The 13,428-nt window shown below is 41.8% G+C and overlaps 1 protein-coding gene across 2 annotated transcripts in view; it reads right to left on the bottom strand.

Annotated features, from left to right (window-relative positions):
- clcn5b (chloride channel, voltage-sensitive 5b) overlaps positions 1 to 13,428 on the bottom strand; it is a 156,796-nt gene that overhangs the window by 6,779 nt on the left and 136,589 nt on the right. For both annotated transcript variants that reach the window (XM_060832729.1, XM_060832732.1), the window contains exon 11: positions 5,572 to 5,970. In XM_060832729.1, the coding sequence (XP_060688712.1) occupies positions 5,572 to 5,970 (399 nt within the window). The remainder of the gene's footprint in view (positions 1 to 5,571; positions 5,971 to 13,428) is intronic.

The following is a 13,428-nucleotide window of genomic DNA, read 5'->3' on the forward strand; positions in this document are numbered from 1 at the left end:
ACTTGGAAGTGCACAGCATTCCATACCTACCCTACTTATCATTGGTCTGGGGAAACAGCCAGCATTGCTGCAAGATTGATGATCTTCTCCACTGGGCAAGGATAAGTGGTCCTCTTCCCTCTGCTACCTTACATTCAATCTATCTTTGCTATTACACTCACAGCCCAGTGAGGTTCATGCTGTGCCATTCTCATTACTGCATGCAACATCTTCCTGTCATTCCCCTTCAAACCCCACACCTCTAACCTCCCTTGGTTTCTGCACTGCCTACTCACTCACCCAGGATACATCACCACCTTTTGATCATTTGCACTGGTCACAGCTGTGCCAATCACTTTTACCCCACTCTCTCTCTCTCATTACAGTAGAAACAGCCCACTTACTATTTAAGGAAGCAAGAGAGAGAAAGGAAATTACAGACCTGTTAATCTCACATTAGGAGGAAGGAAATGCTGGAATCAACTATAATGGATAGGATAGTTGGACTCATGGTTGGTAATTATCTGTGTGGACATAGCATGGATTCACATGTGGGAAATTAGATTTGAAGAACTTAAGAGTTCTTTGAAGGTGTTATTAACAAGATTGATAAAAGAGAGCTAATGGATGCAGGATAGAGAAAATAAATCACATGGGAAAGGAGATAGTGGCAAGAATTAATGATTGGCTATTAGCCAGAGAACAGTTTGGCAGACCAAGTATCAGTACTTGGTTATCAGATGTTCATAATGCAATGATTTGGAGATGGAGACCAAATGTAATATTTCCAAATTTATGGAAGATACAAAGTTAAGTGAGAAAGTATGTTATGAGGAAGATAAAAAGCGGCTTCAGAGTATTCGAACAGGCTTAATAATTGGGCAAATACATGGCAGATGGAATTTAATGGGAAAATTGTAAGGTTACCCAATTTAGTAGGAGAAAGTGATGTGCGGAGTATTTCTTAAATGGCAAGAGGCTCGAAAGGGACCTAGATGTCCTTGTTGAGAAGATGTGTAGGTGGAGCAAGCTAATAGGAAGGCAAGAATGAATTGCAAGAAAAGTAAAGTAGTGAAGCCTTGTTTCAATTATTATTGGTTTGACAACACTTGGACTAATGTACAGTTTCGGTTTCCTTATCTCTGGAGGGTATAGATGGAGTGCAATGATGGTTCAACAGATTTGTTCCTATAATGGCAGGAGTACAGACAAGGCAAACTGAGTCTGTACTCTTTAGAATTTTAAAGAATGAATGTAAGTTTCAAATGATATCACCAAATACTTAAAAGGGATAGGTAGGGTAGGTGCGGATAAAACATTTTTCCTGTAAAAAGAGACTAGAATCAGAAGGCACAATTTAAAAATAAGAGGGTATCACTCATTTCTGAGATGACTGAATTTTTTTCATAGAATTACAGAATCCCTTACTGTGGAAGCAGACCATTCAGCTCATCGAATCCACACCAATCCTCTGAACAGCATTCCACCCTGAACCCCCTCCCCTGCCACCTTATCCAAGAAACCCTGCATAGTTCATGGTCAATTCACCTAAGTTGCACACCTTTTGAATTTGGGAGGAAATCCACACAGACACGGGGAGTATGTGCAACTCCACACAATTCCAGAGGCTGGAATAGAATCTGGGACCCTGATGTTGTGAGGCGACAGTGCTGACCACTGAGCCATCATACCATGCTTTCTTCTCAGTGTTACGAGCCTTTGAAATTCTCTACCAGAAGGGCTTTGACCATGCATAAGTAGAGATTTACAGATTTTTAATTACCATTTATGTGCAGGATTATGGGGATAGGGTGGGTAAAAGGCATTGAAGTGCTCAAACAGCCAGCACTGTATTGAATGGTAGCACAGACTTGATGGGATGAATCACTACAGTTCTTGCATTTTGATAACAGGATGCAAAAAGGCATGACTGGTGGAGGGGCACCTGACAATATGTGAGGAGAACTCTGTCCCTTGCAGGAAACTGGGACTAGTCCTACAGGATGCCAGGCCATACATGCCTCCTCAACTTGGCCAGTACCTTTCTTTATTCCACTGTAATTCTCAAATTTACTCCCCTGTCATTGCCATTCATTGCACACCCCTCCCTTCTGTCTTGTAGGAGCCAGCATCATGGCCACAGAATGTCATTGTACCATACTTCATGTCCATATAGGATCTACCACAGATTAAAGTCTGTGTTGAGAGCCTGCTGAACAAGGAGTGTTTACAGAAATAGGTTCTGTTGGCAGCATTGCCCCTTTTGGTCAAATATTCTTATTCTTTAATAAAAGCAACTTACCACAAAAGCTGGAAATCGGAAACAAACACAGAAAATGCTGAGAAACTCAGATTTGGTAGCATCTGTGAAAGGGGAAAGAGAGCTGATGCTTCTCATCTGATTTGATTTTCCTCACAGACTTCCTGACTGAGAATATCCTCACCATGGCTAATCCCCAAAACTGGTATCAGAGGGTGCTCTTGAGAATTACCTGAGTAATTGGAGTAATTTCATGGACTTCACTGAGGATTACTCCCTTCAGACTTCTTGCTTTCTGCATATGCAGTGTGTTTGTCACTTAAGGTACAAGTACATGGTGTACCTGTGAAACTTATGGAGCATGGTGCCTTGCAGGAAGATCAATGCTTCCTTGACTGAGGATTGCTGACCTCGTTGTGTGTCTGTGCTAGCAGAAAAGACAAGGCATGAATGCTGTGAGCATATAGGAATGCAATAAATGAGCAAGCAAGCAACTCTGTGATACAATCTGGCCTAATCTCTCAGATGTGCCTGCTCCTGTCTGCATAGTGTCCTTGAAATAGCCTTTCAATGTTACTTGTTGGGGCACCCTGCAAAGCAGGCCTATGATTTCTAAGAAGTCGACAAGTGGGTTGGAAAAGTGCCATGAGGATCCTCAGAGGTTGGCAATTGTTTGACGCCAATGTTTGTGACCAAGGGATGTGTGTAGCTGGTGCTTATGACTAATGCAAATGTGTGGAACATGGAGGCATTTTGCAGCCAGCTGTGAGCTGAAGTTGCAGGTACCCACTCTTACTTCCACGTCAAGATTTTTTATTAGCATCTAGTTTGCTTGTGGTGAGAAGTAGGATAGGAGGCCACATATTAATGAGGTGCGATGCACAGTTCACAAATCATTAACAAGCAATAATCCCATTTAATAGTTAACACTCTGCTGCCTAGCAACCTCGAGCTTAGTTAGAAGATGGAGTAGGTTGCTTCCAATGTCAAGATAAGCCTCGCTGGACTTCTTGCATGATTCTGCCATATTTCGCTCCAAAGCCCAATTGTTCAGATCCCTGTACGATGTTATTTGTAAACGTATCAATATTTGATCATTCAAGAAAGACAGTGGTTGTGGAGTATAAGACTGTAGGACACAGAATTTACAACAAAAGTTTATAGTGTGGTGCAACTGAAATCATATATTGAAAATGAACTTTATTGTTTGTTAAGTCTCATCTTTTAGAATGATCACGTTGGGTTCAGTTCTTTTAATAAAAAGTCTTGGGATTTATATATGAAAGTTACATTCTCAAGTGAACTTTAACAATATGTGCAATGTTAGCTCAGATAATGCAAAAAAAAGGGGTTTACAGAATCTTACATGGATTCATGCAGTTTTTGAGCAAAATAAAATGTAATTCTGCGTGTACAAATTCACCCCACAAACTTACATGTGTGGGGTGGGGGAGGTGATGGTGGTATGAATGTCTGTGACAGTGTGTGTGTGTATGCTGGTAAAGGGGTATAAAGTCTGTGAGAATGTGTCTGTGTGTCTGTTAGTGCAGTCACCTGCAGTGTGACATGAATCCAAGGTCCCAGTTGAGGCAATCCCCATTGGTACCAAACTTGGCTATCAGCCTCTGTTCGGCCACTTTATATTGTTGCCTGCGTTGTCCACCTTGGAGGATAGTCACCCAGAGGTCTGAGGTCAAATGTCCCGGACCGCTGAAGTGTTCTTCGACTGGGAGGGAACACTCCTGGCTGTTGATTGTTGTGCAGTGTCCATTCATCCATTGCTGTAGCCTCTGCTCAGTCTCAGCAATGTACCATGCCTCAGGGCATCCTTGCCTGCAGCGTATGAGAGTTGGCCGAGTCACATTAATATCTGCTGCATACATGGTGGGTGTTGTCCCCAGTTGTAATAGTGTTGACACTCTGATGTATCTTGCAGTGTCTGCCGTGACAAGGCTGTATGGTGTTGTCTCAAAGCGGGGCAGTTTGCTGCGAACAATGATCTGTTTTGAAATTTGGTGGTTGTTTAAAGGCAAGAAGTGCCTTTCTCAGCAAACTACCCCACTTTCAGGATAACACTACACAACCCTGTCACAGCAGACGCTGAATGACATGTCAGAGTGTCGACATGGATACAACCTTTACATATGGGGCCACCACTCACCATGTGCGGGGCAGGTACTCATGTGACTCGGCCAACGTTGTCTCTCATCCACTGCAGGCAAGGATGCCCTGAGGCATGGTACATTTGCAAGACCGAGCAGAGGCCACGGCAATGGATGAATGGACATTGCATAACAATCACCAGCCAAGAGTGTTTCCTCCCAGTCGGAGGACACTTCAGCGGTCAGGGACATTTGACCTCAGACCTTCGGATGACCATCCTCCAAGTTGGACTTTGGTACAGGCAGCAGCGAAAAGTGGCCGAGCAGAGGTTGATAGCCAAGTTCAGTACCCATGGGGATGACCTCAACCTTGACCTTGGGTTCACGTCACAATACAGGTGACCCCACTGCACTACACACATACCTCAACCCGGACCTTGGGTTCATCACACACACACACACACACACACACACAGTTAGTGGGATGAATTACATTTTATTTTGCTCACATCCTGCATGAATCCATGTAAGGTTCTGTGAATCAGCCTGAACACTGGGGCACAGACAGCCTCACACAGGACACCTCACACCTTCAATGCATTATCCGAGTTGACATGACTCCTATAGTTACAACTCACTTGAGAGTGTATCTTTTAAAAAAAAGTTCTGTGATTTACATATGAAAAAACTAAAACCAACAAGACTAAACAAACAATTCAGGTTTTTTTAAATATATAATTTCAGTTGCATCACACTGTAAACTTTTGCTATAAATTCTGTGTCGTACGATCTTATACTCCACAACCACCTGAAGGAGCAGCACTCCAAAAGCTAGTGCTTCCAACTAAACTTATTGGACTATAACCTGGTTTTGTGTGATTTTAACATTGTACACTCAGTCCAACACCAGCATCTCCAAATCAAAATATTGTGATGGTGGTTAATACCTCACAAATACCTGATATTAATTAGACTGTAATGTAAACACTCAAATGAATGCTGTATATGTTGCACAAATAAATATAGAAAATGTGAATGTAACTGCTGTAGAAGATCATTCCCAATTCTTTACCAATTTATAACATTATTTTCTCTCGCTCTCTAAATACACAGACAACATCTCATGTCAAGTGACAGGCAAGTTAACACAAAGTCAGCATCTTAACTTTAAATATTATACACTATTTTAGTAAGAATGTCCTATTATTTGATACAACTCAAAGCTCTCACCAATTGAAATTATTAGGTCTCTTCGGAGGACAAAACCTACAAGTCGCTGGGATTCTTTTGACACTATCACAGGGAATCCACTGTATGTTGTTTCATTAATGATTGTCTCCACATCTTCCACCTTCATCCCTTCCTGAGTGAGGCTGGTCAGAGGAGGGTCATTGCGTCGAGGTCTCATTACATCCATTGCTAATGTTCTGTGTGTAAATTCTTCCTTTGCTTCCAAGAATGGGTAGCCATTCAATCGAATGTGTGCCTCATAAATGCCCTCACGTCCAATTGCATCAGAGACCCATTTGCTAGTCATTACAGCAGCCATTAATGGTACAATATACTCCAATCCACCAGTTAGTTCAAACATTATAACCACTAATGACACAGTCATCCTGGTCACACCACCTGCAGAAACAGAATATTACAGATTTGACAGGATAATCAGCAGACCCTTTCTTCCACAGAGTAATCCTTTACAATCAATAGTATCCAATTCTAAAAGGATTTAAAAGCTTTGGAATAACGATGGATCAATTTGAAATACAGTTGTATGCAATCTGCTCACTGTTCAAATACAGAAACATAGACATTTGAAAAGAAATGTACTCACTGCCTTCAGCCAGGTCATTACCTTTCAACACAAACCATTCAGCATAATTTTAAAAGAAGCCAAAATTTTATCTGTAATGGAAACACTACCCATTACATAACATTCAGTGTTCAGCTTCCAGTGTCTGTGAACATGAATAAGTTGATGTCTCATCTGATTTCATCTAGGTTTAAATGATGCTCTCCAAGTCATTCTCACTTATAATCCTTGAGGTAAGAGGTTGGATTAGGCAAATTAGTGTAAGTAAAATTTAGGCACTATTGTCCAGTAAAAATAAATACTTCCAGTTTATCATAGCATCTTGAAGGACTTCACAGATTGAATTACATTCCAGTTTTTAAAATTATTACGTAGGTAAATGTGAAGACATCCTCGTACATGAGATCTCCACAAACTGGTTCAGTTGACAGTGCTCTTCAGCTCAAAGTTATAAATTTAAAGTCCCACATGACATCTTAAGTGATTTAATAGGTCTACTTTGGAACCCCCATCTAAGTTGTGAAAAATAGGATTCCTAAGAGCTACCAGTTGAGATGAATATTAACAAATCAAGGAACTTTTAAAGAAAGTGTTATTTTAGTTTCAAATATAAAATATACTGCAGCATTTTTACTTGAGGTCTCCTCTTAAAGGTACATAGAGGTAGAAATAGCTTTGTTTATAGCAATAAGTTAGTATGCACACTGTATAGATGCAAGACTGTGGTTGGGGTGGCATAAAACGGACATGCAGTTTCAAGAAAATGATAAAAAGTCAGATACCAGAAAGATGGATGAATAGTCAAATGTAACATTCCCAAGTTTGCTGATGACACAAAATGAGGGAATAAGACTAGTGAGGAGGATACAAAGACTTCAGGGTGAGTTAGACAAGTTAAGTGACAGCAGGCAAATGCATGGCATATACAGAAGAATAATATTGATAAATGAGAAGTTTTCCTACTTCGGGAGGAAGACCAGAATGGCTGAGTATTATTTAAATGGTTGGGAAATATTGATATACAACAGGAATTTGGTGTCCTTGTACATTAGTCTCTGAAACAAAACATACAGGTGCATAAGCAATTATGAAGGCAAATATATGTTGGCATTATTTGGAAAATGACTTGAGCGTAGGAACATGGAAGTTTTATTTCCTTGGTGAGTCCACACCTAGATATCATGAGTTTTCATCTCCTTACCAAAGAAAATATATATCTTGTTGACAGAGGGACTGCAGTGAATGCTCAGAAGATTGATTTCTGGGATGACAAGCTTGTCATCTGAGGAGAGATTAGGTCAACTGGGACTGAACTCACTGGAGTTTAGATGTGATCTCATTGAAATGTATAAAATACTGACAGGGCTGGACAGATTGAATGATGTTTCCCCTGGCAGGGGGCTCCAGAACAAGTAGTTACAGTCCCACTTTACACGGCAGGCCATTTTGGACCGAGTTGAGGAGAAATTTCTCCACTCTCAGAATGGTGAACCTATGGAATTCTTTATAACAGAAAGCTGTGGAAGCAAAGTCACTGAACATGTATATGAAAGAACTGGATTTTGAGAGGCTAAAAGTTAGAAATGGTTTTTGATACAGTATGTGGATAGGCAAATGAGGAAGGGGGTCACACTGGACCTGATACTGGGAAATTAGCTGGCCAGGCGATCAAAGTTTCAGTGGGGGAGCATTTTGGGAACAGTGATCATAATTCTGTAATTTTTCAGAGACTTATGGATAGGCCAAGAGTGGACTTTGAATGAAGGTGTTAACTGGGGGAAGAATAAGGCAAGAATTGGAGAATGTGGATTGGGAGCAGCTGTTTGAAGGTAAATCACAACTGACATGTAAGTCTTTGAAAAACTAGTTGATTAGACTGTAGAACAGGCATGTTCCTGCAAAAACGAAGGAAGGGAATGGCAGATTCAGGAACCTTGGATGATTGTGGGAATTATCAGCTTAGCCAAAAAAAGGAAACATATCTAAGGTCTAGGCAACTGAAAACAGGCAAAGTCCTTGAAGAATATAAAGTAGCAAGAAGCTCAAACTAGGAATTGGGAGGGCTATGAAAAGTCCTTGGTCAGCAGGGTTAAGGAGAATCCGGAGGCATTTTATGCATATTTTGGGAGCAAGAGGGTAGCTAGGGAAAGGGTAGGCCCACTCAGGGATAAAGGAGGGAAATTACGTAATACATCTAAATGATCTGAAGGAAAATGTAAGTGGTCTGATCAGGTAAGTTTGCAGTTGACACCAAAATTGGGTGAGTTGCAGATCGTGAGGAGGATTGCCAAAGGATACAGTGGGACATATGTAGACTGCAGATATGGGCAGAGAAATGGCAGATGAAATTTAATCAACACAAATGCGAGGTGATGAATTTTGGAAGATCAAATTCAGATGCAAATTATACAATAAAATAGCAGAACCCTTAGGAGCACTGACATCCAGAGGAATTCTGGGTGTACAGGTTCACAGGTCCCTGAAAGTGGCAACACAGGTGAATATGGTGATCAAGAATGCATATAGCATACTTGCCTTCATCAGCTGAGGCACCAAGTATAAAAGTTGGCAAATTATTTTATAACACTTTAGATAGGCCACATTTGGAATATTGCATCCACTACCAGATGGATATGGATGCTTTGGACAGAAAGCAAAAACGGTTTGCCAGGACGTTGTCTGGTCTGGAGGGTTTTAGTTGCGAGAAGAGGTTGGATAAACTCAGACTGTCTTCACTGGTAAGAGAGAGGCTGAGGGACAACCTGATGGAGGTTAAAAAATTATGAGAGACAAAGATAGAGTGGATTGTCAGAGGCTTCCCCCACCACCCCCCAGAATGGAAAGGTCAACTACAAGAGGGCACAGGTTCAAAGTGAGAGAGGGAAAGTTTAGGGAAGAAATGAAGGAAAATGTTTCATACAGAGGGTAGTGGATGCCTGGAATGCACTGCCAGCTGAGATGATGGAAGCAGGCATGTCAGCAACATTTGGGAGAAAGTGAGAACTGCAGATGCTGGAGATCAGAGTTGAAGAGAGTATGGTGCTGGAAAAGCACAGCCGGTCAGGCAGCATCCGAGGAGCAGGAGATTTAGCAACATTTAAGGCTTATCTTGACAGACAGTCTAAATAAGAACTAGGAATCAGTGCAGGCTTGGTAACTGAATGGCCTGTTACTGCACTGTCCTGTATTGCGTAAGTATGGCGTTGAAATAGAAAATCAACCATGATCACACTGAATGAGAGTGGGATCGATGGGCTTAATAGCCCCGTTCAGATTTTCTGTTACAATGTTGCTGTATCTGAGATTTTCACCGAGTTAGGATCACTAATGCTTCCCTCTTTCATGGTTCATACAATGCTTTCAAAATTGTTTCTGGAAGCAACATGTTTTGGAACTGATTAGACAATATTATACTGGATTTGGTGTGGTATGAAATGACTCCACTGAGGCCAGTATCCCATCACCAAGTCACCCTGTATTTACAGATATGTCCAGCTCCCTCAGAGCATCAGGATGTCTTACTCTCCTGTTTATATCGGTCAGCCAGGGCCCCCTGATATGACCAGATTGACAGTCCCAATCAGAGCATTCATATTCTATGAAAAACACCTGGTTGATCTTGTTACAATTACTATCTCCCTCCCCATTTGAATCTGAGGATGTAGACTGGTCCTTCTCCTGGGGCATTTTAGTACTGGGTCAGATTCCCCTGTCTCAGACATAGGCAGCATTTAATACACAGTAGTTTGCCTCTTGCGAGCATTTCCGAAGAAATTCACTCTCTTTTACAGTCAAGACAGCCACATCCATTGTGACTGTTTCAGATTCCAAGATCTTTTCCATGCTTGACGGAGATGGAGAACCCACAGGTTTCACCAACCTTTCTGACTTTTCCAAGGAACTGCATTCATTTTGCTCTCACCCCACTTGCAAGTTCAGGACCTTCACACCTACCCGAATTTTATATGTCACTAAACCTGACCTGACTTCAACCATACCAATTACACAAACAGGTTCATTCCTGTGGTTCCTACACCACACTTTGTCCCCTGAAGTAACCTGTTTCTCTTCCTTGGCAGAGTCTGGCATATCCCTGATGCCATTCCGTCCTCCCCTAAGATCTGGGAAGATCAAATTTAAACTGGTGCAGAATCCTGCAACCCCTTAACAACTCTGCTGGAGCTATCCCTATAGCTGGTCCTATAATCAAATAAGAACTGGGACAGTTTGGTATCTAGTGAAGCTGTAGACTGTTTCTTTAAGCCTGCCTTCAAAAAGTTTGGAATGCTCTTTCAGCCAGACTGTTGGATGGATGGATGGTATGGAGCTGTCCTTGTACATCAAATACTATTTGACGTTAGGAAATACTCAAATTTCCCGTTGATAAATGATGGCCTGTGACCCATGACTAACACTTCCGGAAGGGTGTATACTGCAGAAGATGTGCGCAGGTTTTCTATCGGCAACCCAGTGTTTGACGAATGAACTCTATGCATGTCTAGCCATTTGAGTGGGCCTCCACAATGACTAGATACATTGAGCCCATGAAAGGACCGGCATAGCTGACATGTCTTGGGCTTAACCAGCCATTCCCATGAATTGGCAGAGTGGGAGCTGCTGGTAGTAAACTTTGTCCCAGTTGGCACTCTGGCACTGCCCCAAAGCGTGGCTATATCTATAAGCAAGCCTGGCCAGCAGATATAACTTCTTGTCAATATCTTTATTATGGACACCCCTGGTTAACCCTGGTGTTCAGCCAGTATCTGGCAGCGACTTTTGCTGGGGACAATCACACTTGCTCCCCATAATAATGTGCCATTCTCTCTGATGATCTGGTCTCAAATCAAAAAAAGATTTTGATTCTGGTTGTGAAGACCCATTGATTTTTTTTTTACCATCCCTACCAGCTGTTTCATTTTGCCAGCATCGGATCTTTCAGTGTTCAAAATCTGAAATTGTCAGCTGTAACTGGAAGTTTTCTAGAAAATTAAAAACCTTTATGGGTTCTTCCCATGGCAGTACACCCAGTGGTGCACGTATCCACATTTGCTACTTGGCTTCCCAGGTAGTGTTCCAACTTGTAATTACACGCACTTAGTAATAGTCATGGGCAGCACTGCCATGTCCTCCTTAAGTAGACCGGACAGTGATTTGTGATCATTATTATTATAAATTTACACCTATAAAGGAGTTGGCGGAACTTCCTGACTCCCAATATGATTATGAAACCCTCCTCCTCTATCTGGGCGTACTTCAACTTTGCATGAGCCAAAGTCCTGGATGCCAATGCCATACAGGGAGGCATCACAAATTAATACCAGATCTCGCTTGGGATCATAGTGTGTGCCAACACCTGAGAGGATGATAGCTGTTTATTCACTTTCCTGAAAGCAAAAGGCTCAGCCTTTTATAAGAATTAATGTAAAGGTGCCAGGATGGAGGTCAGTCTATTTAATAACTTCCTGTATTCATTCACCAGCCCAAGGAAAGACCCATGCTCCTGTGCAGACATGGGAGTTGGGGCACTTTTGATCAGCCTCACTTTTTCTTCCAATGGTGTAACCTGGTCTTGGTGACTCCATAGCTGAAGTAAGCCATTTGGGGTGCCTGGAACATATATTTTTCCCTTTTAAGGCATATGCCTGCTTCGAAGAAATGTCTAAGGACTATATCTAAGTTCTCTAAGTATTCCTTTTCGGTATTACCTGTTATTAGCACATCACCTGGATAAATGACTAAACTAAGCTGCTGAACACAACCAAAAGACAACAAATCAAGATACTGCAGTTTATAGTCAGTATGAGCTTAATTATATTAATTGCTGTCAAAACATAGTTTTTACGTATAGAGATTTTACTGTTGTCATCTATATATCGTATGCTGTTCTGAATGTTCCGTTTGCTCAATTTCTACCTAAAAATGTTATTTAGTTAATGTGGAGATATGAGCACAATTTAACTTTGGTGCATTGTTAATAGACTTCCAGAGTAGCTTGGAAAGAAATGTTGAGGAGAATACTTAAATACAGGCTACTAGACTAGGTGGGATTGAGGTTCAAAAGAGGTATTAGAAATCCTGCAGAGTGTGAAAATAGATAAGTCCCTTGGGCCGGATGAGATTTATCCTATGGTCCACTGGGAAGCCAGGGAGGAGATTGCCGAGCCTTTGTCATTGATCTTTAAATCATCACTGTCTACAGGAATAGTGCCAGAAGGCGAGGATAGCAAATGTGGTTCCCCTGTTCAAGAAGGGGAGTAGAGTCAACCCTGGCAATTATAGGCCAGTGAGTCTTACTTCAGTTGTTGGTAAAGTGTTGGAAAAGGTTATAAGAGATAGGATTTATAATCACCTAGAAAAGAATAATTTGATTAGGGATAGTCAGCGCGGTTTTGTGAAGGGTAGGTCGTGCCTCACAAACCTTATTGAGTTCTTTGAGAAGGTGAACAAACAGGTAGTTGAGAGTAAACAGGTTGATGTGGTGTATATGGATTTCAGCAAGACGTTCAATAAGATTCCCCACAGTAGGCTATTGTACAAAATGTGGAGGAATGGGATTGTGGGAAATATAGCAGTTTGGATCAGTAATTGGCTTGCTGAAAGAAGATAGAGGGTGGTGGTTGATGGGAAATATTCATCCTGGAGTCCAGTTAATAGTGGTGTACTGCAAGGGTCGGTGTTGGGTCCAATGCTGTTCATCATTTTTATAAACGACCTGGATGAGGGCATAGAAGGAAGGGTGGGTTAGTAAATGTGCAGACGACACTAAGTTCGGTGGGGTTGTGGATAGTGACGTAGGATGTTGTAGGTTACAGAGAGACATAGATAAGCTGCAGAGCTGGGCTGAGAGGTGGCAAATGGAGTTTAATGCGGACAAGTGAGAGGTGATTCATTTTGGTCGGAGTAACCGGAATGCAAAGTACTGGGCTAATGGTAAGATTCTTGGTAGTGTAGATAAGCAGAGAGATCTCGGTGTCCAGGTACACAGATCCTTTAAAGTTGCCACCCAGGTTGACAGGGTTGTTAAGAAGGCACACAGTATTTTAGCTTTTATTAATAGAGGGATCGAGTTCCAGAACCATGAGGGTATTCTGGAACTGTACAAAACTCTGGTGCGGCCACACTTGGGAGTATTGTGTACAGTTCTGGCCACCGTATTATGAGGAGGATGTGGAAGCTTTGGAAAGAGTGGAGAGGAGATTTACTTGGATGTTGCCTGGTATGGAGGGAAGGTCTTACGAGGAAAGGCTGAGGCTGTTTTCACTGGAGAGAAGGTG

Source organism: Hemiscyllium ocellatum, chromosome 11 (genome assembly GCF_020745735.1).
Source record: "Hemiscyllium ocellatum isolate sHemOce1 chromosome 11, sHemOce1.pat.X.cur, whole genome shotgun sequence".
NCBI lineage: Eukaryota > Metazoa > Chordata > Chondrichthyes > Orectolobiformes > Hemiscylliidae > Hemiscyllium > Hemiscyllium ocellatum.